This window comes from Dromiciops gliroides, chromosome 2, assembly GCF_019393635.1.
Source record: "Dromiciops gliroides isolate mDroGli1 chromosome 2, mDroGli1.pri, whole genome shotgun sequence".
NCBI lineage: Eukaryota > Metazoa > Chordata > Mammalia > Microbiotheria > Microbiotheriidae > Dromiciops > Dromiciops gliroides.
The window spans coordinates 169,384,973-169,411,749 of NC_057862.1; the positions used below are offsets into that span (position 1 = coordinate 169,384,973).

The 26,777-nt window shown below is 36.4% G+C and overlaps 1 protein-coding gene across 2 annotated transcripts in view; it reads right to left on the bottom strand.

Moving 5' to 3' along the window:
• Nucleotides 1-1,152: 1,152 nt before the first annotated feature.
• The window catches only part of FGF7 (fibroblast growth factor 7), a 94,484-nt gene continuing 68,859 nt past the window's right edge, over nucleotides 1,153-26,777 (bottom strand). For both annotated transcript variants that reach the window (XM_043986796.1, XM_043986795.1), the window contains exons 3-4: nucleotides 4,222-4,325; nucleotides 1,153-2,263 (exon numbers count right to left, since the gene is read on the bottom strand). In XM_043986796.1, coding sequence (XP_043842731.1) covers nucleotides 2,069-2,263; nucleotides 4,222-4,325 — 299 coding nt within the window. In that variant the 3' untranslated portion in view covers nucleotides 1,153-2,068. The remainder of the gene's footprint in view (nucleotides 2,264-4,221; nucleotides 4,326-26,777) is intronic.

Consider the following 26,777-nt stretch of genomic DNA (forward strand, 5'->3'; position numbering starts at 1 on the left):
GTTATAAAAACTATAACCTATAATGATGATAATTTGAATGGAAAGCTTATCACTGCAATTTCCTTCTTTACATTGGTGTTATTTATGTTTATTCCTAGCATAATGATAATTAACCAATGTTATAATATTTCAAACAGAAGAAAGTTACAGTAGATTCTCAGTCTTCCCTCTCTTCTCATATGCCATATATAGCCTTTTCCATAATGACCTAGTAGAAACAATGTCCCTGATTTTTTTGTTTAATCCCAAATTTAATTCTGTTAATGGTAATTTCAGGCCAAATAAGTAAGAATTCCAAAATGTTAGAGCTAAAAGGGGCATTGAAGACAATCTAGTCTAAAACCCTTCATTTTAAAGACTTTAAAACTGAGCCTTAGGTTGTGAGTTACCTAAAGTTATATAGCTAAATACTGGCTGTAGACTTCTAGTCACTTGACTAAATTCAGTGTCATTTTAAGTACAGCACCCTGGGGCCCAGGAGGATATCTCTTTGGGCAATCATTGTTCATGTAGGGGTTTATGGTGTTACTAAAATCATATCACTTAATTGGTCACATACAACACTTATGTGTTGGTCTTACTCTGGGCGCTACCTCCGTAATGGACCTAAAAACTATATGTGGGGCATTAAAAATTCTACTTGATTGGAAAAGACCTTTTATTTCTACAGGCCACCTATAAGTCTTTTATGGAAATTGAAGACATAATAGACTTGGGTTGCTGTTTTTTGTTTTTGTTTTTGTTTTTTTGGAAGTGTCTGTTTTTAAAATAAGTTTTTTTTTAATTTGCAAACTTTGAATCAATGATTACTTCTAAAATATAACTTCTTTTATCTACTGTGATTTCGGCTGAACTCTCCAACTTCATTGGCAAGAGCATGGGGCAAAATATTTTTCACATTTTTGTCTTGTTCCCTATGAGACATCCATTGTAGGAATTGCTGCAGGCTGTCATTTTTGTCTGCCATCCAGTGTTTGCTGGCATGAGTGTTGTGTACTAGACTTGGTGTCTGGTCATAGGGGGGGAAAACATGCAGCTGAGCCAGACCATTTTGTTATTCCTTTAGAATTAAAAGCATATGAAACAGATGCAACTTAATAAGTTTTTTTATAAATAACATAAACTTAAATAACTTAAAACAATAACGTTCAAATACAACTTAAGATAAAGTTTAATGCTGGTAACAACAGAAAAAGCATGAGTAACGGTGGGAAGAACAATATTCAAAAAGCCATATGCCCTAACAGGAATTATACAAAAGATAGATTATGTTACATAAAAAACCTAATGATGTCTGAATTTTAATTTTTTGAGTTTATAATATGCTACTTTGTAGAAAGTGAGATGAAGTACATTGGTATTATTACTGTTATGGTTTTATATACAAGATTGTGAAACGACCTCTAAGAAATACCCTTTTAAATTGAGCAGCATTACTGTTTGTATTCATACATATGAGTGTGTGTTTTTTCTATTGGTATAATCTTTATTTTTCAAGCTAGATTTTTGATGCAATACTGCAATTTTAAGAACATTGATTTTTCTCTGGGTTGAATAAAGGGGGTTTAATTTTTCTTCACCGGCAACATCTCAAACCTTGCTCAACTTCCACAGGTAGCATTGACTTGATGATCTGACAAATCATTCCAGCAGCCTCTAAGTCCAACATATTTTACATAACACCCTCTGCTTTTTTAATTATTATAGCAGCCATTTTTAATAAGCAGATAGAGATTTTTTTAAATAATAATCATCAGACAATCAAGTCGCAACTTACTCTTAAGGGTAAATTAACTTAAGAAAGAAATGTTACTCTTACTAACATCATGATTGTACAACTTCGTTTAAAATTTTTTACAACTTTTAGTTACTAAATCTGATTTTGTGTATAATTTCAAATCTTTCTTTTAATGCAGTCTCTTAAAATAAACATAAACGTGCAAGTCCAGCTTGTTCAGTTTTTGTTTTTGTTTTTCAGTAGTTTTCCAGCCTTTCTTAGTTACTTTTTACAAGTCTACTTAAAGAAATCTTCCTGCTGGAACTGGTTCCTTATATGTCCTGTATAGGGTTAGGTGATTGCTATAGGAAGGAAGTGGGCTGTTTTCTGTTCTTTCTTCGTCTTTTTGCCCTTCACAGGGGACCCCTTCTGATTTATTGCAACAAACATTTCTCTTCCACTGTGTGTCCATTTTGCTGAAGCATATGTGTTGTAATGATTTTCTTGAATGAATTCTTTGAAGTTACAATCTTCATTGCAGACTTTCTGTTTAAAAAAAAGTATAAGGAGTGCTTTATATAATGAGAAGAGGCATAAGTAGGAGACATCAGGTAGAATGAAAATGCTTAAAAACTCATCCTTAAAAATGAGCTGGGGTCAGCTAGGTGGTGCAGTGGATAAAGCACGGGCCCTGGATTCAGGAGGACCTCAGTTCAAATTTGACTTTAGACACTTGACACTTACTAGCTGTGTAACTCTGGGAAAGTCACTTAACCCTCATTGCCCCACAAAAAAAAAACAATCAGATGACCAGGTTGAAATTTTACTTTTTAGCTATGCAGCAGACTTTTGAATTTGATGTTTATTTAAAATAGTCAGCACTCAATGGTCTGTATCTGTTGGGAATATCTAGAAACAGTTCCTTGAGAGGGCAACTTATTCTTTCTACGGTAATGTTTGTTGTAGGGAATAGAACCACTCCCTTCATCTGTCTATGGACACTGTTAACAGGTTACCAACAAACTTTTAGGGAAGATTAACATTCATTATATTCTATAGTAGAGGAGTGTTTAGTGAGAGAGTAGATTGCTGTTGTCCTCATGCTACATAATTATATGACATTTTTCATTCACAGAGCTCCCTACTGACATTATCTCATTTGACCATCAGATATTGGAGGCAACAAAAGTCTAATTATTTCCATCTTATAGATGAAAAATAGAGGTTCATAGTCCTTGTCACTGAATGTTTCAAAGACAGCAATTGGGAGAGCTGGGACTCTAACTAAAGACTTCTGACTCTGAAGTCAGTTCTCTTTTCATTGAACTACATTGTCTTTCTACAGATTATATGGTAATAGAGCCTTTGCACAGGCCTATGAGTTCATTTCTTCAGCCCATGGCTAGCAGCTTACTAATGAGAAATTAACTCATAGATTTAGAGCTAGAAGGTCAACTGGTCCAACCCCTCCCACCCCCAATTTTACAAATGAGTACACTGAAGCCCAGATTGTTTAAGTAGCTGCCCAAGGTCACCAAGATAGGAAGTAACCAAGCTGAGATTCAAACCAAAGTTCTCAGACTCTAAATTCCATGCTCTTTGTACAATTCTATTTTTTAATTTCTTTGAGTATTATTAATAAAAACAAGCATAAGTCAAATTTAATAATATGTTTGTTGTTTGTTTTTCTTTTGTTTTTACCAATGTTTGATATTAAATTTTAGTTTTCTTTTTTGTTTTTGTTTTTTGCAAATGCATTGTACTTTATATCTTTTTTTAGTTTATGGAATAAAACAAGCATTTTCATAACATAGTACAATTGAAAATGATGAAATTGCATGAAACTGCAAATCTGCCATGCACACCTTGCTATTCCTTTCAAATATATAATAAAACTATCATGTAAATTTTTAAAAATTTTTTTCCCTTCTTTCTCCCTTCTTCCCCCTGCCCTAGAGATGGTTACCATTAGACACAAATAGGTGTGTGCATACATACATATATCCGTGTGTGTGTGTGTGTGTGTGTGTGTGTGTGTGTGTGTGTGTGTGTGTGTGTAAAGCTGTTAGGTTTTCAAAGATAACTTGGCAAATGTATGAAGGCCCATCCTTTGAGTCAGGAATATCTAGATTCAGAACCTGCCTCTAAGACATCCTAGCCATGAACTCAAGGGTAAATTATTTCCTTAAACTCAGTGCCCTAAGCAGCTCTCTGAGATTATGGGTTACAAACTAATTTCCCAAAAACATTGAGTTAGGAATTTCCATATGACAGATAAACTGATAAATGGGGCTGAGCACCCCCCCAATGGTTTTACTGACATACTCAATTTAAAAAGTATTTTTCAAAAACAAAACAATAAAAATATACAAAGTAGAGAGGGATACCAATACTTTGTCGGCAAAGTTATCACAGGAGGCATAACTATAAAATTAGAAAAGATGCCTTATAATCAAATAAAATGTAAAGCACTGATCATATACTATTGCAAATGTTATTCATACCTTTGCATAGAGTTTTCCTTCTTTATCCATTGCTAGAAAGTATTCACTTTCCACCCCTTTGATTGCCACTACTCCAACTGCCACTGTTCTGATCTCCATAATATCTGCAATGAATCACAGAAAAAGGGTCTGTAAGCTCTTCATTTAGTTTTGCAGTCTAGCCATGAAAGACTTGTTCTTAATCATCTTAGTTTCATTTAAAAGCTGTTAAAATGATTAGGACAGTTTTTATTAAAAACATGCACCACCACCCTACTCCCACACACAAAGGACCCAATGTAACCCTTGTAATGACACATATGGAGTGCAGACTACTTTATGCTTTCTTCATTTAGCAAGGATACCTGGGCACCCACAATTTCACTTATTTTATATTCTTATTTCTAGAACTTAGTTCCTAAATTGCTATGATTTTATATAGAGAGAGATGTATGTGTGTATATATACATATGTATATGTCTAATGTACATATGTACATCTCTATGTGTATATATGTGATATATATACATATACATATATACATATACACACACACACACATATATATATATATATATATATATATATAAATGTATTATGGCTGTCCACATCTACATAAAGAAATGGTGGGCTCAGAATACAAATAAAAACATACTTTTTCACTTTTTTCATTTTTTTTCCTTTTGATCTGTTTCTTCTTTCACAACTTTGATTAATATGGAAATGTGTTTGACTAATATGGAAATAATTCCACATATATAACCTATATCAAATTGCTTACCATTTAGGAAGAGGGGACAGGAGGGAGGGAGGGAGAAAAAATTGGAACTTAAAATCTTATAAAAATGAATGCTAAAATTTGTCTTGACATAATTGGGAAAAATACTAGCAAAAATAAAATGAAATAGCAAAAATAATACACACAATATATGTGTGTATGTATGTATGAAGCTAATATCTCTTAGTGTTGAAGTCACGTTAACCTTCACTGTTTTGAAACAATAATTGAAAGCAGAATATATTTGGGGTGGATGAAATTGAGCAAAGATGCCAATTAAAGCATTTTTTGAGATATTTTCCTTGTCACCTTTCTGGAGTAAAATATACTTAAGGAGGTGCAAATGATGGAAAACAGATCAGATTATTTTAGATAAAGAGCTTTTAAAAACTGATAGTAAAATGGCAAGATGGGACACAACAATAAACACAAATGAATTTTGAAGTATTTTCATGTATATTTTATGATACTACCCAAACAATTGAAATTGATTTTATTTGTAGTAAAATGTTAAACAGTAGAAATACGTGTTTCATGTGTCTTCCAGTTTTGACCTTTTATTTTCCCTATATAGCATAATACTGAGTAAATATTATATATTTAGTGGCTTGATATATATACACATACAAATAGATAAAGCCACATGCTGTATTTTTACCTTATTCAGAAGTGATGAGAACTTAGAAAAGGTTTAGAAAAAAGCAAGAAGATATGATTAGATTTGGAAAAAGTACATATGAAGGAAATTAAAAGGAATTGATGCTACTTAACCTCAAATAAATAATACTTGAGTATTCTCAAAAGGTTTAGAACTGTACTATAATTTGGGACTATATTTTTAAAAACTAGTCCTAATTTCTAAATTCTCAGAATTTCTGATACAATAGATACAGCAAAACAGAGAAGCTCATCAACAAATAATTTCAAAAACACGTTGAGGGAAATATGGAATATTAAGGTTAGGGAAGAGGTAGAAAAATTCCAGGAAGATGTATGACTAAATATGAAGTAGATAAGAGAAAATTAAGTAATAACATACATACATATATGCATATATGTATGTATAAGATATTTATAACTAATTGGTCTTAATTTCAACTCAAGACAAAGTAAGGCAAAACTAGTTCTTTTTGTATACAGGGTGATTTAGGCCATATGTGAAAAATTAGTGTTCTAAAATGAAATATCATTTATTAGGTTTATAGATAGCACATTTCTATAATTTCCTTAAAATACAATATACCCATTTATTTGGTGATTTAGATAATCATCTCTGGGGAAAGGATGCTCTAAGTACCTTCTTGAAATCCCTTCCAAGCGTGTACCTTTCTGAAAAACTCTGACTTGCCCTTTGAGCTTCAGGGATCTCTCTTTCCTGGTTGTCTGCCATTCTCCATTCCACTAGAATTATGATTTGTCCAACTAATAGAAGAGACTGTGTCATGAGCTGTTTGACTTTTGGTTTTGTGTCCTCCAATGCCTGGCACATACCAAGTGCTAAATAAATACATATTAGGTTCATTGCTAGTGTGTTCAGAGCATCTGCCATATATGGAACTGGTATAATGGGAATTAGTTCAAATGGAACTCATTTGACACTGGTATGATAGGATCATTGCAATATCAACAGACTTCATACATTAGAAGTCATCTTTAATTCTCTCTTTCCTTTATCCCCATATTAAACTAGTTTCAAATTCATCTGACTTTAGCCCCTCATCTCTCCCATCTATTCCCTTCTTTCTCTTCATTTAACCAGCACCTTAGTTTTAGGTCATCATTACCTCTCATCCAGATTATTATAAAACTCCTAATAGGTTTCACCATTTAATCTCTCCCTTGTCTAATCCATCATCTACAGCAGCAAAATAATTTTCTCGAAACAAATACTCCACCATGAAATTTCACTGCTCAAAAAAATGTCATGGCTCGCTATTGTCATTAAAAGACAAAATACAAATTATTCAACTTGGCTTTTGGGGTGTCGCAGGACACATCACCATCTGCTGGGATAATGAACTTCAAGGGAGAACACTGAACAGTATAATCAATTTCTTCCCTTCCTCAATCTTCTCCCTTCCCCCTCTTCCACTGCTCTCCCTCTCCTCTCCATCTTCTTTCTCTCCCAGTCTTGTTCCCCCTTTTCCTCTCTCCCTCCTCTTCTCCCTCTCCCTTCCCCTGATCTACTGGCTCCTTCCCTGCTGTCTATAGACATGCCCATGTCTCTCCCATCTTTAAAAAGCCCTCATTTGATCCTGCCCTCTCTCTCTAGCTATCATGTTATCTCTCTTTCCTTTCTTAGCTAATGTCATTGGGAGGGGGGGGAGGGCGGGGAATCATCTGTATTAGCTGCCTCTGCTTCCTCTCCTTTCCCTCTCTTTTAAATCCTCGACATATGGCTTTCATCTTCCTAATTCAACTAAAAGTGCTCTCCCCAAAGTTACCACTATTCTTCTAACTGCCATATCTAATGGCCTTAATCCTGGACCTCCTTGGCCTTCTCCTTTCATAGATTCTCTCCTCTCTAGGTTTTTGTGACCCTGCTCTCTCCTGCATCTCCTCCTCATTATCCTTTCTTCTCAGCCTTCATTACTGGTTTGTCATCCACTTCATGCCCTCTAACATATGTGTCCTTGAAGGTTCTGCCCTGCACCGCTTTCTCTTTTCATTCTATACTATCTCACTTGGTGATCTAATCAATTCCTATGGCTTCAGTTATTATCTCTATACATATAAGATTTCCAGATCTTCTATCCAGCCCTAATCTCTGTCCTGAGTTATAGTTATGAATCTCCAACTGCCTCTGTAACATTTTAAGTTTAACATGTCCCAGAAGAACTAATTATCTTTACCCCCAAACTCTCCTTCTGCTTGAGAATTTCCCTATTATGGTCAAGAGCACTGCCATCCTCTTAGTCACCCAGGTCAACTCCTCATTCTCACTCATCCCATGCATCTAATACATTGCCAAATCGTGTCATCTTGACCTGTGCAGCTAATTTTGCGTGCATCCCCTTCTCTGCATTCAAACAGCCACAACACCAGTCTGAGTCTTCATGATCTCTCTCCTGGACTATTGACCTTCTCATTGGCCTTCTGGCCTCACATCTCTCCCCACTCCATCCCGTCCTCCACTAAGCTGTCATAGTGATTTTTCTAGAAAGTGCCATGACCATGTCATCACCCACCACCACCACTTAGAATGCTCTAGTGGTTCCTTATTACTTTTAGAATAAAATATGTGATCCTCTTTTTGTCATTTAAAGCTCTTGATAGGCTGGCCCCTTTCTACCTTTTTGGTCTCCCTATGTATTTCTTCTTTCCCAGCAGTCTACCATCTAGTACCACTGACCTCCTTGCTGTTCTTCAAATAAAACACTCCATATCCATGCCTTTACACTGGGGGCTTGCATGCCCATAATGCCCAATTGATTTACCCCTCTCCCTTTTAGTTTCCTTGCCTTCCTTCAAAACTTAACTCCAAGCCCACCTTCTGCAAAAGGACTTTCTAGCTCCCCAGCTGTTACCTTCAATTCATAATTTACATGTGGTCTCCTCCATTAGAATGTATGCTCCTTGAAGGTGGGGACTATTTTTTGCCTTTCCTTATGTCCCCGGTACTTTGCTTCATATCTAGCCATAGTTATTAAAAATGTTTCTTGACTGACTTCACAGTCTTTCTTCTATTTACCTTTTCAGCCTTTTCACATCACTCTTTTTCACCTTCTCTGTGTTCCAGCCAAACTGGATTACTAGCTGCTCCTTGAATTGGACAAGGAAAGCCCTCCCTCTATAGCCCTCCCTCTCTGAATCTTCCTTCAAGACTCATACTAGGTTCAATCTTCTCCATGAAGTCTTGCCTGACCCACCTCTTTCTGTCCCTTATAACTAGTATTCTTCCCTTTCTCAAACATAGCTTGAATATACTTATCTGTGTACATGACCTATCCTCAAGTAGAATGGAAACTCCTTGAGGACAGAAAGAGTTCATTTTTTGCTTTGTATCCTTATTTCCTGTCACAGTAATGAATTAAATAAGAAGGGAAATGGAAGAGGAGGAAAGAAATAAGCATCTATATAGAATAAGCATTATATATACAATGAGCCCAGTACTGTGCCAAGCACTTTTACAAATATTATCTCCTTTGATCCTCACAACAACCCTGCAAGGTGGCTACCATTATTATCTTCATTGTATAGATGAGGGAACTGAGGCAAACAGAGGTTAAGTGACAGCAAATTACTGATTCTATGTTCACCTTAGTTCCTTAGCTGCAAAATGGGGATAACACCTACCTTTCCACATTGTTTTGAAGACCAAATGACATATATAGCACAGTACCTGATACATAGTTAACACTTAATAAACCTTCCTTTCTTCCTCCCCCTTCTTTCCTCTCCTTTCTTTCCTCCCCCTCTTCTTTTCTTCTTCTCTTCCTTACTCCAATTAGAGCATCTAATTGAACCCAAAATTTTAAGTGAAGTTATAACCAGAATGCTCAGAAATTTATCAATTACTAAGACCTATAATGTGGGGGAGCAAAAGGCAAAACAGGATGTCTATACTCAACCTTTTTCTGTTTCGTTAGCGAGTTTAAAAAATAGAGAGTCCAAAGAAGAAAGAGGATTTCATTATATACATACTTTTCTCCCCTAAGTTTCCATATGTTATTGTATGTTGAGTTATTTCATGGATGATTTTTAAAGTTAGGTGGTTACTTCTTTGGAAGAGGCAAAAAAAAGAGAAGGGACTTTGAAGGACAGGTGCCACTTGAAAGAACAACAAATGAGCTGTAAAAAAGTTCAACTCTCCTCCTCCTCCCCATACAGTACACAATGCACTATTAGTCATTTTTAAATAGAGATCGTAACTATTAGAAGGATAGAGATAAGAAAAAACATTTGTTGGATCTGATGATTCATCATGGAGCAATTCATTATAACCAGATGAGTAAGATACTATTTCTTTAGGCCTTCCACTGGGATATTAAAATGACTTCATAAATATATAGAACCTTTCATTTTAATGGCATTTGCTATGTTAGGATTTTACCTTTAAAGCTATAATGCAATTAAACTTCAAAATCATGATTAGAAAATTAACATTTTGTGTGATTGAAGATTAAAAGAATAAAACATTATTTTGCCCATCTCATCTTCCTAGAAGATAAAGGCATGGTGAACTCGAAGACAGGGCATATTCCAAACACAGGCCTGAAGGAGGTTTAAAGGCAAGACTGGAACCAAACAAATAAACAAAAAACCCAACCAGTTAATTTTACCAAACCTCTATCTCCCTTTCTTTATTTGTTATTTATTTTTAGTCCTCCATTTTGCTTCAGAGTATTAATTTATATTGTTATAATCTTTAGATTTCAAAGTGAAACTTAATAGTGTTTTCAGTAAATTTGCCTTTAAAACTGATGTGGCTTGCTCAAAAGCACAACTTTAGAACTGAGCTTCTAAGGCCCCTTCTCTTGGGAAATATCACCACAATGAAATCTGACACTCCAAACTTCTGAGTTTCTTATTTTAGCCAAGATGAAAAATGCAGTTCTCCCATAAGCTTGGTTGGTTTATGGATTTCTTTAAAATCCCTGTTCCATAGTTAGATTTTTATACATCTGTTCATTCTACCTTTAAAATGTGGTCAGTCTGATGGGGAAGAGGTGGCCTTACTTTATCTTGTACTCAAATCCAAACCAGACATCAGATTTCAGTGAAAATGAAATGCAGATTTTATGATATATCTTTTTTCAGTAGATTTGGAGGTTTATATCCCCACATAACATTTAAGGACCATGCCAAATACTGAATATGGTCCTTAATAGAATGAAGTAATCCAATGTGCTATGTACTTATAATTATATCCAGTTCTCCCCCTCCTATCACCACACTGCACGGCTTCGTACCTCCAAAGCCATAGGGGACACAAAACCAACCTCATGACTCTACAAATGCTCCTGGGTTTATGCCCAGTTGACCATAGAGTTGGCCTCACCTTCTTTATGTGATGTTCTCCTTTGAAAGTTTGGTGAGGCCTATGGACCCCTTTTCAGAATAATGGTTTTAAATGAACAAAACAAAATATAGGATGAATAAAGAATCCAATTATGTTGAAAGATAGTTAGCAACATATCTATTTTTAAAAACAAAACAAGTTTATAGACTCCAATTTAAGAATCCTTGCCACAGAAAATTATTTACTTCCAGATTCCTGGTAGATAAGCAGTTTTCCCCCTGCTCTGTGAAAATCAACAACTTTAAAATTCAGCTCTGGAGGGTTATAAGCTCTACCAACAGAATGAGCTCTCTTTCAAACCCCATCTTTCAATTGTACCTTACTTTACCCCTCCTTCTCCAACTCTAGGAAATTCAAGAGTCAAGCAGCAAAGTTTACAGTTGCTCAGAAAAATGGGCCCATCATTTCTGACCAGGCCTGTGGAAGGGTTGATTACTTTCTTAGGTTTATGATACCCTGACTTCCAATTCACAGGTTACGGATTTATTCAGGAAATGTACTATTAAAAATATATAGTATAAAAGATTAAATTAACCACTAAAACAAAGTCAGTTTTATATTTGTCATTGCTGCTGGTGACTAGTGTAAGACAAATCCATGAATTTACTATTCATTTGGAATCTGGTTTGTTTGGGTTTTTGTTTTGGGGTTGGGGGAGGTTACATTTGTGTAAGAGTAATTTATGAGTATAGGGTCTACTGGAATTAAAGTAGTTATCTGATGTGTAAGGCAGAGCACATTACATGTTAGCATAATAGTTTATAATTATGATTCAGTGTTAACTTCCCTGACAATATGAATGTTGAAACTTTGGAAAGCCACAGATGTTCTCTTAAGAAATCCAGTTCATATCATAAATAAATAAATTATCCTATCTCAGAACCCTTAGAATATGAGAAATAACACATCGAATTAGACTCGAAGCCCTCACAGTCCCATCTGTTTTTGCTGGGGTACTAATGAACGTTTTATGTTGCCTTCTATGTCAGCTTCACAGGGTTAGAAATAAATCCTTGAGTAGTTTCATTTTGGAGACAAATCAATTTGTGAATTTGTCTGAAGTTTTCTTTCAATCCATATATGTGTCTGGCCTGTATCACTTTGGGGAGAAAAAAAATACCATACATTTTTAACTCCCTGTAAACTGGTACTTCCTTTCCTTTGTCCTATAACTACCTCTTTTAAGCTTCAGGGGGTACCCCCTTGTTCAGCAATTTAGTGAAAAATTTCATCTTTTCAACTATATCTTTTGTGCTTTTTATAAATTTTGATCAGGGCCCTTCTTTTCAGATCAAACAAAGCTATATGCTTTAGATTATCTTTATAATACAAAACCCACTGTTTTATCACTTTTTGCCTCTACCACCCTTTTCCTAGCTTTATTAGACTTTTCTTATATCAGGTAGAAATGCTTCCAATATTCTATTTGTAGTTGGACTGTGTTTTCATTAAAAAACTGTTTCTCTTCCTATTAATACCCTCCTCCTCCTGATGAGTGACTGCCTCTCCCAGAACACTCAGAAAAACCTGAGTGGTCCTTCACTCTCTCCTCTCTAACCACAGCATCCTTAACAATAACCTCTGCTGAATCCTTCTACTCCCTTCTACTTCTGGAGCCAGGAACCATGATCAAATCAACTCTGCCATTGTTCCTGATAGGGACGTGTGTCAGTATGTTGTTGTTGTTGTTGTTCAGTCACATCCAACTCTTCACAGCCCCATTTGGGGTTTTCTTGGCAAAGATACTGGAGTGGCTTGGCATTTCCTTCTCTAGTTCATTTTACAAATGTGGAAACTGACATAAATGAGGGTCACACAACTAAGGGTCTAATCCTGGATTTGAACTCAGGTCTTCCTGACTCTTGGCCAGGCACTCTATCTACTGTACTACCTCGCTGCCCCATGTGTCAATATAGCTCCCTGTTATCCTACTTAGCATTCCTGTAACCATTTGGACCAAAATGCCCCTCAAGTCTCCCCTCCTTTGTGCATATTGTCTTTCCCTTCTTCTAATTAGAATGTACATTCTTTGGGAGTAGGGAATGTTGCTTTTATATTTGTATCCCCAGAGCCTGGTATGTAATAAGTACTTAATAAATTTTTTCCATTCATAAATATAAGTGAAATATGAAATGCATGATCACATTCATTATGTTTTGCTGGCCTTCAATAGTACATTGGGCTAAAGAGGTAACATTCTACACTGATTGAGGAAACAGTGTAGCATCATGGAAAGAGCAGTGGAATTGTGGTCAGAAGTCTTGGGTTAGAATTCCAACCCCTATCCATTAATAATGGGTGACTTGGCAAGCTCCCTTTATTTCTCAAGATCCCAGTTTCTGCATGTATGTTACTTCCCTGGCTTTCTTCAAGCCTCAGCTAAAAATCCCATTTCTGCAAGCTTTTCCTGAGCCCTTATACTGTTAGTGTCAGTCAGTCATAGCATTTATTAAATGCCTAATGTTTCCCGAGGAGGCAGCTAAGTGAGGCAGTGGATAAAGCACTGGCCCTGAAATCAAGAGGACCTGAGTTCAAATTTCATCTGGGACACTTAGCTGGGTGACCCTGGGCAAGTCACTTAACCCCAATTGTCTTAAACATTCAGGGCCATCTCTCATTGTTCTGATGTATATCTTGCCACCAAACCTAGACAGCTCTGGAGGAGAAAGTGAGGTGGGTGACCTTGCACAGCCCTCCCTCTTAAAAAATCCAATTCAGTGCAAGTCATGACATCACCCAGATGTTGTGGTCCTCTTTGAGAATGAAGGACAAACAACGATGTTTGCCAGGTTATCACAATAAGCACTGGAGATACAAAGAAAGATAAAAGATTGTCCCTGACCTCTGCTGATTCTCTCCAATGAACAGGGGGAAGGCAAGAGCATTAAGGGAAGATTGGAAAGGCTGGTGGCAGAAAGTGGAGTTTTAGCCTAGACTTAGAGGAGGCCAGAGCATCCAGGAAATTGAGATGAAGAGAATTCAAGACAAAGAGGACAGCTAGGAAAACAACAACACAAAATCAAGAGATGGAGCTGGTGTGGAAGGAACAGCAAGAAGGCCAATGTTTCTGGATCACTGTGAATATGATTGAGAATAATAGTTTAAAAAATTTTAATTTGGTGACAAAACTTTTAAAATATCTTCACCAAATTTCAGTACTATCCATGTAACATTGATTAGATGCTACTTCTATTTGTCTTTAGAATAATTTTACTTAGAACTAAGTTCTTACAATATATACATGCCATAGGTGGCTCAGTAGATAGAACGCCAGTAGATATAATGACATTTCCTTCTGCAGCTTATTTTGCAGTCGAGGAAGCTGAGGCACACAAGGTTAAGTGTCTTACCAAGGGTTACACAGCTACTAAGTGTCGGGGTTTGAACTCGGGTCTTCCTGACTCTTGGCCAGGAGCTCTATACACTGTACCACCTAGCTGCCTGGAATTAGAAGACCTGAGTTCAAATATGACCTCAGACATTTTACTAGCAGTGTGACTGGACAAGCCATTTAACTCCTTTTGGCCTTACTTTCCTAATATGTAAAATGGGGATAATAATTGCACTTTTCTCCCAGGGTGGTTGTGAGAAGCGAATGAGATCATCTTTGCAAAGCTCTTAGCCCAGTGTCTAGCATATAGTAAGTGCTATTTAAATGTTAGTTATTATTATGTAGCATTAGTATGATTGGATCAGTATGACAACCCAAATATATTTTAAAGCTTTCTAGTTAGTAACTTGATATTGATGCTGCTGTTCCAGATATTTCATTTCAGCCATAACCAAATCCACCTGCTCAGCTACATTGTATTATTAACCAAAAATATTTCCTTTAAAATGTTTTATGATTTGTTGTCAAGCCTAGATAGTTGTCTGAGAACAATTATACTTATATATTGAGGGCTAAGAAAGGCTATTGATTCTTCACATGGCATTCATTTAAAAGCCAGCACAATATGATCTAGAATAAGCTATATAACTTATTTTATGATCCATTGGGTGAATAACTTTTAGGAAGCTCATCATGCATAAAGCTCGGGCTGGGTGTGGCCGGATACTTTTCCCATGCTCTTTACACACTTATGGTCATAGCTCACATTTATATAGGGCTTTAAGATTTTAAAAGTTCTTTATGTTATCTCATTATCTAATATGTAGTTGTTATTCACTGTTATCCTAAGTGAATGGATAATATTCTACAGGAGGCAGGTGGGTAGCTCAGTGGATAGAGTTCTGGGCCTGGAGTCAGGAAGAACTGAGTTCAAAACTGGCCTTGGACACTATGACCCTGGACAAGTCATTTAACCCTGTTTATCTCAGTCTCCTCATTTGTAAAATGAGCTAGAGAAGGAAATATCTATTTTTCTAAGGAAACCCCATGAACAGTATGATCTCCAGGGTCATGAAGAGTCAAACATGACTGAACAATAATAATGTTCTATAGAATCAATCTCAAATCTAATTACTTGATGATATTTTATAATAAATATTTTGCTAACTTAATTTGTGGATGATACTATGTTAGGAAGTATAAACACAAGAAGATAAGTAAGGCTTAAAACTCACTTTAAGAAATTGGAGAAATGGTTATAAATAAGACCATTACATAGGTATTACACAGAGAGGAAAGAAATGTACATGTGTGAAAAGTTATTTTCACAACTGTGCAATGAAGGGGGGAAAGACTTTAGGATAATAGGTAATATTGTTTAGAAAATTATTTAGAAAAATGCTATCTTAGTAAGCAAGCTCTAATGTTGAAGCATTTTTAAAAGGAGTATTGTATGCAAAGACTGTGTTACTTAACACTAATCAGAAATGTAAGATATTTTTGAGAAATTAAAAAAGAAAACTGCTTATTATAAGAGCTCTTATAACACAGGGCAGTTTAATTTGCCAACTTACCATAGGACTCCTTGCCTAGTTTGATGGCAGTGAGAATTCTCTGTCAGTTTAGGAATCTTCCCAGCTTAACAATTCTTTCCCCAAAGAGAAATTTTTCAGAACTTTTGATTTTAGCTAGAGTTTTCTTAAGCTTAAAGCCTATATATAAAATTTAATGGAAATGGGGGGCAGCTAGATGGCGCAGTGGTTAAAGCACCAGCCCTGGATTCAGGAGTACCTGAGTTCAAATCCGGCCTCAGACACTAGACACTTATTAGCTGTGTGACCCTGGGCAAGTCACTTAACCCCCATTGCCCCGCAAAAACAAAACAAAAAACAAAATTTAATGGAAATGTTCAGCTCATGTTATAGCAGGGAAAAAATTACTAGATGGCACTAGAAAGCCAAGTAACATCAGGACCAAGAGTGCTTATATTACGTACCTCATTTTGGGGAGAAAAGCACTTTGAAAATTATTACCTAAATGTGTTATGATGATTAGTGACACAAGTGCCTACCAGCTATTGCCATTGGAAGAGACCCTCTATACAAGCCAAAATAAGGAAGGGAGACTTGGCTTTCATTTATGTATCCTAAAGGCTTTCAAATTAAAGGGGAAAAAAAACCTAGATCACTGATGAAAATTCAGCAATAGTCAATATATATATCAAGGTCAAACTACATGCTAGCTAGCTGTTATGGAAGACATTCGAAATTATGAGACAAAATCCTTGCCTTCAAGAAGATTACTATGTGGTTTGTCAGACATGACACACATACACATATGTGTGTGTGTGTGTGTGTGTGTGTAAACCTATATTAAGTGACTATAAGTACTATGAGGAGTTTGGAAGAGAAAAAAAAAAGAGATTAGTGTGATCTAGGAGGGTCAGAAAAGGACTCAAGGAGAGAGATGGAATTTGGACTGGGCCTTGAAAGATGGATAAAATCCAGGCAAGCAGAGATAAAGAGGTATAGCATTGTTAGTTGACAGAACCCATGTGTGTTAAGGTGTGGAAATGGTCACGTGGAAGGCACATTTGGGAGACAGTGAACAGACAAGTTAGACTGGAACATAAGACTTCATATAGTAAGAAAAACTGGAAAGATGGATTATGGCCAGATTATGAAGGGCCTCAGAAGCCAAGATAAGGGATTTAGACTTTATCCTATCAGTAGTAGAGAACCAGTGTGTGCTTTTGAACAGGTAATTAATAAAATGAAGTCATTTTAGTAAAGTTAATATCAGAATGGCATACAGAGTGATAGGCCACGAGCAAACTGTGTAAATCCACCTTTCTTCTTTAGCTAGGGCACAATTTGTAAATTGAATAATGTGTTCCTATTTAGAATTTATTATCGTGACAAAAGTTTAGTTTTCATACATGATAAAACCTCAAATAGCAGGACTCCCCCCACCCTTAATCTTGCTCAACTGTTGGTTATATGGCTAGGCATCTGATCTTTTCATTATAGATTCAGCATCTTTATTGGATTTGTATGTTTTTCCAAAACCTTTAGTTATCCAAAAATATTTCATTTTTCCCATTCTATCTCATTGAGACTTGACTGTACTTTGTAAAACATGGTGTGGCCATATATCTTTGGCTTCAAATTCCCTTGGAAGCCATATACATGTGGGTATACATAAATAGATACACGGCACATACATACTCAAATGTGTAATGTACCCCCATAATGTGTAGAGAATTTCTTAATAATGCAACTTATCAAGTTACAAAATTTAACTGAATTCTGAGAACACAATAAGTAAATAGTCTTATGCAGAATATTCATGCTTGGTTACTAACTGAATTTCAATGTGGCTTTAATTTTAAAATAAGGCTAAAAATATGTCTTTACAGATGGCAATGATTTTAGTATTCTGACAACACTGTAAGCATAGCAAAGGATTTTCATATGCAAATACCACATCTTTTGCTATCTAAAATTCAATACCTGATTAATTACGCTAGCTATGATGTAATGTAGATTTTTTTTTTCTACGAATTTTCCCCTACGGCCTGCTATGGTGAATATAAAAGAACTATAAACAGAGAGGGGGAATTTCTTTTTCTGATCTATCCTTCCCACACATATCTCACATGTTAAACTGCGTTCCTTTCTCCCTATGTGGGAAGGAGAGAGTTTATAAGAATTCCTGAGATGTCTTCAGGAGTGGGAATCATAGGGCATAATTCTACAGATAGGATATAAAATCACTGCATATTAGATGTACAGTACAAAAAGTCCTGTACTTTATAGTCCCCCCAACTGCAATTTCCTCTCTGGGTCAAAGGAAAAACAATACTACTAAGCTATTGATTGTTTCCACAACTACACATTAGCAATGTGAACATGAAGACAAAATATGGGTAATTTCTATCCATTGATCCTTCCCTGTGACCTTGGCTGAATCACTTGACCTCTCTGGGTTTCTGTTTCTTAGACTCTAAAATGAGGAGGTTGAACTAGATGACATCTGATGTCCCTTCCAGTTCTAGATGCATTGGCTCAGCATTGGTCTTTGTTATTGTTGTAAACATATAGCAACAGGATTGTGAAAAGTCTTACTCTTCTTGTATCTGTACAAGGGTAGACAGATGAAATAAGTTATTCAAATTAGCATGGAAAAGAAAAGAGCAGTAAAGGACATGAATGACTGGACTTCAGAACTTCTATTACCTCTTTTCTGCAAATTAGCTTAACAACTAAAAAGTCCTCTGTTTAAAGGGGGCAGGGGATGTTAGTGGGAAATCTGGCAGGGGATATGAATTTTTTAAAAAGGAAGTTTGCTGTGGGCTGTGGAAAGGAGCATTTACATTGTTGACAAACTCTAGATAATGGCCATTGAGAAGTGCCCAGTCTCTAGAAAGAGCAAAGAACATCAGTACATTAGAAACAGATAACAAATTTCACATAATGTATAGGACCAACCTCAACAACAGACTTGTGAATTTTCTTCAGGAAAATGGAGAAAAGTTAAAGGCGAAAGATTTTCTAGAATTTGGAACCACTTAGACTTCTAATGATTATAAAGTAGGCTAATTCAGAAAGGCCTGTAGACCATGGGAGCAGTCTTTGGAGGGGTATACAAAAAATGCCTTTAAAAATAATTCTGGGGGCAGCTAGGTGGCACAGTGGATAGAGCACTGGTCCTGGAGTCAGGAGTACCTGAGTTCAAATCCAGCCTCAGACACTTAACACTTACTGGCTGTGTGGCCCTGGGCAAGTCACTTAACCCCAATTGCCTCACTAAAAAAAAAAATTAAAAAATTCTGTGCTTTATATGATTGCTTATGTATTACCTATATCAGTTTGCTTACCATCTTGGGGGAAAGAAGAAAGGGAAGGGAGGAAGAGAGGGATAGAATTTAGAATCCAAAATGTTTTTTAATGTTTTAAAGATCATTTTAACATATAATTGGAGGGGGAATTAAATATTATATAAAATAATAATTCTAGGTGGCCAGGTATAAGGTTAGGGCTCCCAAAAGTTCTGGAGTCATGGCCATTACAAATGAAACAGCAGATGAGAGCATTGGAATCCCTTCAAGATGGTTTGAAGTTGGGGCAGCTAGGTGGTGCAGTGGATAAAGCACAGGCCCTAGATTCAGGAGTAGCTGAGTTCAAATCCAGCTTCAAACATTTGAAACTTACCAGCTGTGTGACCTTGGACAAGTCACTTAACCCTCATTGCCCCGTGCAAAAAAACAAACAAACAAACAAACAAACAAAAATGGTTTGAAGTTTATAGGAGGGAGGAATCTTTAGAGCTCAGAGAGAGGAAGGGACTTCCTCAAGCCAGGGTCCCCAGTCTCTGAAATAATACCAGAAGCTTCTAAAAGGAACCAAACATCTTGGTAGCCTTGCCAGCCCAAGTCTTTATTACAAGTCTGAAACCTTGAAAAGTTTTAGGTTAGTGTATTCCAAGGAAAATAACCAAAAGTAAGAAGCTAGTGATGGCGAGGTGGAAGAAGGGGGGTGGTGGGGAGGCTAATGATTAAGGTCTAGATCTACATACATTTAGGTTCAAGACAAGGGAAAGTTGTTAAGATTTCATCCGATTTTTGTAATGTCCATCACCATCAAGAGTGTTTCATTCTGCTTGTTAGTAAAAAAGAAGAAAAAAAACTTTTGAAAACCTAAAAGAGGATATGTTTTTATTTTTAGGGCCCACAGAGTAGAGAAAAAGTTGGAAAGCTGTCTCTCTTCATAAGGAGGACTAGGTGAAAGGAGTCTAAGGGGAAGAGAGGATGAAGGCTTTGGTTACTAGGGGAGCTAAAGATCAAACTCTGGAGCTTGCAGATAAATGAAAGTGGACACAGAAGTACTTCTATATGTGTAACTTCCAGCAACAAACTCCTATAAAAGTGTCATAGAAAAGGACATCTATGCCTGCCTTGTCTTGAAAGAAGAATAATTGATATTTCATTCCTGGCCATGTTGCCAAGTTGAAATCTGAAGCTAGAGAGAATTATGGAAATAGATATAGGCCGGCCTCTTACTCTTAATTCTACAGCTAGAAAGAACCTTAGGCTACAACAAGTCTAATCCCCTCATTTTACAAAAGAGGAAACTGAGGCCCAGATAATTTAAGATCTTTTTTACATACAATTATTATGGTCCACTAAATCCTTTCTTCTTGAAGTTAACATTTCCATTTGCTTCAGTCCTTGTAGGCCATGTTTTCTAATCACACTCACCCTCTTCTGGATACACTCCAGCTCATCTATGTCTTTCCCTAAATTGTGATGCCCAGAACTCAACCCAGTGTTCCAGTGGGGTCTGACCAGGGCAGAGTACATTGGGTCTATTCTCTCCCCTCCCTTCTTTCTGGATATTATGGCTTCTATTAATTCACCTCAATAATTATCAATGTAGAAGATCCAACATGACGACAGGAAGAAGCCATGTTTTCATGTAATTATTTTCCTCTCTTAGACTTTGGCAAATTTGGTTTTTCTCCTTTTACACACTGTTTTAAGAACATGTCCCTTACTAAGAAGGCAGACCATATAGTTATCCATGTTCTAGTTATTTTGTATACATAAATTTTGCCTTTCCATTCAGGGTTTAAGGTTTTAAAGGCAGGGACCATGCTTTTGTTTCTCTTGCATTTTCTGTAGTGTCTATTTTAAAAGAGGGTAAACACAGGGCCTTAATAAACCTTTGTTAAATTGACTTGATTTTCTATATCAATATAAAAATTGAAATTACAAATTATATATACATACATACAGTCTTAGTTGACTGAACTTGTGGAAGCTAAATAAGACATTCCCAAATGCTTAAATCAAATTTGCCTAACAACGCTCTAGAAATCACCTATAAGTCCTTACTGTGTTTTATTTACAGAACCTAAACCACAGCAAAAGGGAAGCAGGATTTAGAATAAAATATCATGGCAGCATGTATAATACAGTAATTACAGGATTTTATGTGCTAAGAACATAGTATGGCATCAATAACTCACATTCACATAGTGATTTCAGATTGAGAGAGCTCTTTGTTTACAGCAGTCCTATGAGTTATATGTGACAATTATCCTTATTTTTACAGATGATAAAGGTTGAAGATCAGAAAAATTAACTGAATTAAGTTCACATAGATAATAAGTATCAGTGACAGCCAACATTTGAATCCAGCTCCTCTGACTCAAATCCAGTCTTCTTTCCACTGTGTTCAAAGGAAGGAGGAGATAGGGAATGAACATTTATTAAGCACTTCTCATGTGCCAGGAACTTTACAAATATTGTCTCATTTGACCCTCACAACAACCCTGGAACAAGGTGTTATTTTAATCCCCATTTTACAGGTGAGAAAGCTGAGGCACTAGGGTCACACAGCTATTAAGTGTCTAAATTGGGATTTGAACTAGGGTCTTCCTGATTCTAAGCCCTATTCTCTCTTCACTGTGAAATTTAGTTGCTTAAAGAGGTATGCTTAAAATTATGGATTGTTTGAGAGGCAGCAAAACATGGCGCATTGACAGTCTACTTAAATACTGTGATTGGGATATTCTATGATGTCTCATTTAAAATGGGATATTACTGATTGGGATCTGTGTGCAAGGATGTGGTTGAAAATAATAATACATGGGTCCGCAGAAGAGCGGTGATTTTTGCTAGCACAGAGAAACTCCTGGGTGGAGAATTCTGAACACTCGCTTCAGGTCTCAGTCATATATGACAATAGATAAGTCACATGAGCCACATAGAGATTAAATATATGACCAGGGTCACATAGCTAATAAGTGCCAGAGTAGGGATTTGAACCCAGGTCTTTCTGACACCAGTTTTAGCATTCTATTCACTATGGCAGGCTATCTCTAGAAGAGGATACTATGATGATGATAATATGATAATAATAATAATAATCTCAATTTTTAAATGAATGTTTAAAATTGCCTTTACATGTAATTGGGGAGAAAACAAAATATTTTATTTAAAGAAAAGTTTTGCATGATTGCACATTATAACCTATATCAGATTGCTTTCTGTCTTGGGGGAAGGGAGGGAGAGAATTTGAAACTCAAATTTTTTTCCAATAAATATTCAAATAATAATAATAATTTTAGTGAGAAAGGAAAGATTGACAATCTTTTCCACACTGAGCACACCGAAAACCATTCCTTCAATTAGGATCTCTAGCTCTTGTCCTCTTGCTGTTTCTAATCTTGCCTCATACACATAAGAATATGGCCCTTTAAAGTTTGAAAAATGCTTAATATAAATTATCCCATTTGAGCCTCACAAACAGCCTCTGAATTAAGCACTACAGCTATCATTATCCTTATTTTACAGGTAAGGAAACTGAGGCACTGGCAAATTTGACCCTGGTCATATAACCATTTAGTGTCAGAGGCAGGATTTTAAAATCATCTGTCTTGATTCCATTTCTAACATTCTTTCCTCTATACCACACTGTTTGAAGTCTTTAAAAAGAAAGAGCACCTCATTGCTTATATCTGTACCTGCAAATGTTGCTACCTACTACTGTATCCTAAAAATTAAGAGTAGTTCCACATTAGGTTGAAGCTGAGTTTCTGTACATTTATTAGGTGCTTATTCTGTCTTCCTTGCTTCTGGTTACTACACTGTTGACTTTCTGTTTCATTGTTCAGCATCCTGATGCCATCCCTTTCAGACCTTCGAACGGCTTTTTGGGGTTGTGATGTGTTGAACATCATCTCAAAGATGGTAGGCTGGTTACATTCCAGAATGTCATTTCTGATGATCTCTTCAGTAGCAGAGATGGGGATGATGGCATTATTCAGGAAAGTAGATTTGAAGTTAGTAGCGTATCCGAGTCTCATGGTTATAGAGTAGGTTAAAGAGTGCCATGAGAGTACTATATTCAGTCAAACAACCTCCTAAATGACATGGCAACTTTATTGATTGTATTATATTTTGTCAACATTGGATGTTTGGACCCTAGGTGAATTCCTTTGTTGATGACTTTGAGTGCCACATAAGTGATGAAAATCTTAGGTTCTCTAGTGAGAAGTCGTACTTACAGTTACATAACTCTGGAATCACAATGACCTTTAATCAAGAGAGCCAAGACTACTACCAAATGTTGTTTGTGGTTATTTATTCATTTTTCCAGTCAATTCTGACACAGTCTTCATGACCTTTCTTGGGGTTTTCTTGGCAAATATATTGGAGTGGTTTGTCATTTCCTTTCTCCAGCTCATTTTATAGATAAGGAAACTGAGGCAAACAGGGTTAAGTGACTTTCTTAGGGTCACACAGCTAATAAGTGTCTGAGTCTGAGGCTAATTTTGAACTCAGGAAGCAGGTAATCTTCCTTACTCCAGGGCCAACACTCTATCCACTGTATCACCTAGCTGTATACTACCAAATACAGGGTTGGAGAAAAGCCTAAAATCTTGTCTAAAACCAGAGTGTCACCTAAATAGTGTTTATTTTTCAATATGTAACTATGTTTTTGTACTTTCAAAGGGATTTCTTTCATAGAGGAGATGGCTTTTTTTCAGGTTTGACCTATATGGAACATGCCCTATAGAATCTAGTATGATATATTGTTGTAATAGAGATGTTGGACACCTTGAGGAACTTCACTTTGCATGTGAATGGACTCCATATTTTTTCAAATCCTAGATAAAACCCTTCCTTCCATGGATTTTCCCAATCCCCCTTTATTCTTGTATTATCCTTCTTTTGATTATGTCCAATTTCTGCCATATATAGCTTTTTTGTACAGTTATTTGCATGTTGTTTTCCATTAGATGGTAAGCTCACTGAGAGTAGGGATTACTTTTTGCCTCACTTTGTATATACATCATTTAATGTTTATTGATTGAATGACTTCTAGAGCCATCCTACTGATAAAAAGCTTCAAATATGGCCTTAGTGTTCCTCTGAATTGTCATTAATCTATAGCAATGATGTCAAACTCAAATAGAAATGGGGACTACTAAACCAAAACAAGGATCCCCATGGGCCCCATATTGACTTAGAAAACCATATATCAACATGCTTTTCTTTGACACTTCTGCTTTATAAGACCAAACCAGTTCTACAAAGTAATTCTGCAAATCAGTGAAATCCAACACTGTGTATTTTCTCTAAGAGCATCATTAGCCAAATGTAGACTAGGATTCCTGGGTGATTTTTCCAATCTACCAACAGGTGTCTATTGGCAACATCAAGCATAGCAAAGGCTAAGTAACATGGGAATGAATTAGACAAGACACCCTCCCCTATTATGCATCCAAACATAGGCATTAAAGCCCAAGATCTTATACTTTTACCTCGGGCTAACCAAATCATGGCCAAGTCAACAAGGGCTCCAATGATGAAGAGAGATTACTCTCATACAGTCAGACATTCCACACGACAAGCTCATTTCCTAGACCTTAGCCTAAATCAGGAAAGCCCCAGTACTGAGGCAAAGGAATGTCTTCAGCCTTAAAAAGTGATTGATCCAAAGGCCCTAGAAGCAAAGCTAAAGCAGGTCTTTAAGGTCTGAAGATCTTGCAAGGAAGAAAGGCTGTTTCAGGGTGCTATAGACCACCCACAGCAAAAACAAGGAAATTGCCATTTTACCTCATTCTACTACTGTACATTGACAATGTGTGCCCATCTGACACATCTGATCTTGAACTACTGACCAGTCCCATACCTTGTCCTTTCTAGGTGATGCCTAAAAAATTTTATTCACACAGCAATAACTTTTATCTACCCTGAGCCCAGCCTTAGTTTTTCCTTTGAACATCCTTGACATCCAGCAATAACTAACATATAACTAGCAACAACTAACACAACCAATTATGCCTAGGATCAATCTGACTTTCTCCCAGGAACTCCGATCCTTAACCCATCCAAACACTGTTGCCCACTAACCCTTTTGGGAGTTACCTTGTTTTTTTTGGTGAACCAGTCAGAACAGTAAATTTTGCTTTTACTTACTAATAGTAAAGTTCTTTTATGGATATTTAATGTATTGGTCAGGTCTATAAATACAGCATAGAGATTAATTCCATTTTAACTCCATTCACAAACACTTACTTGGCTATATAAAAAGCATGTGCTAGAGTAGAGGAAGAGAAAAGATGTGAGGTATGGTTTCTGCCCTCAATGAATAAGCACACTACTTGAAACATAATAAGACAAATTAGCATTTGTTAAGTGAAAGATGTGGACCCCTCTCCCCAAAATTGGAGGAATATAGAGAAGAGAGAGGTCACTGTGAACTGGGGAAATGAGGGAAAGTTTCATGGAGTCACTCAACAAGCATTTTTGGACTTGAGCTGAATCTGGAAGAAAGGTTAGGACTAGATATGTAAGAAGGAGGCAAATCCACCTCCAGAACATAAAATGAGCGATGATGCAGGTAAGGGAATGTGAAAGACGTGTTCAGGTAATAGATTAGGTTAGTTGGAAGACAAGATTCATAAAGGAGTGTTGATAGAAGGTAAAGTAAGAGAGGTATAGAAAAGGAGGCGAAATTGTGAAGGGTAACAAATGCCAACCTGACAGCCTTGGACTTTATTCCAAGCTTATGAGTTCAGACCTTTTCTATAGGCAGCATAAAGCATATTGAGGGGTGCAAAGAACACTGAACACATTGGATAAGAATCTGTTTCCAGGCTCCTTTCCCCTCCCCCAAACCCCAAAGATAGGTTTCCTGCTGCTGTACCACATTTAGCACATGTGATGCAGTTAGCCCTGTCTTTGGATAACTTTACCCTAAGGAAGCATATACTGTAGCTGCTGAATAACAAATCTAAGACAGAACCTTGGAAAACACCAAAAGAATTGGGAAAGGAGTGAAATTGGAGCCAATGACAAAAAAAAAACCTGAAACACAAACAGACAGATTATGATTGAAACCCAGAAAGTATAATTCCCATCAAACCAAAATGAAATTCTAAACAGTTCAACATGATTGCATAATTGTGGTATCAAATGTGACTGAAATAGACTGCAACATGAGAGTTGATCCCACACTGCTATCAACATCAGGAAAGAGATTATTTACAGTATTAATCAATTGTGTCTCTATAATGTAGTCGAAAACATTAAATGAGTTATCAGTTGGGTAAAGGAATCGCTATCTGTTATAATTCATTGAAGGACTTTAAAAAGGTAAAACAGATAGTATACAATGTTTGGACAGGAAATTAGGATACAGTACAGTGGTGGTAATGTGTTCTTTTTAAAGTATTTAGGTTGCAACAGCTTCTTTCAGTGGGATTAGAACTCTGCCAGAATTTGAAGACAAACTATTAAGTTGTGTAATAAATAGAGTGAGTCCAATGGTACATTGCTGAAGAATGTCATGGGAGCTTAGCTCAAGTGTACTGTACAGAGTTATATTTCTGTACCAGTTTTCTGGCCTTGCTTTGTGTCTCAACATGTAAAG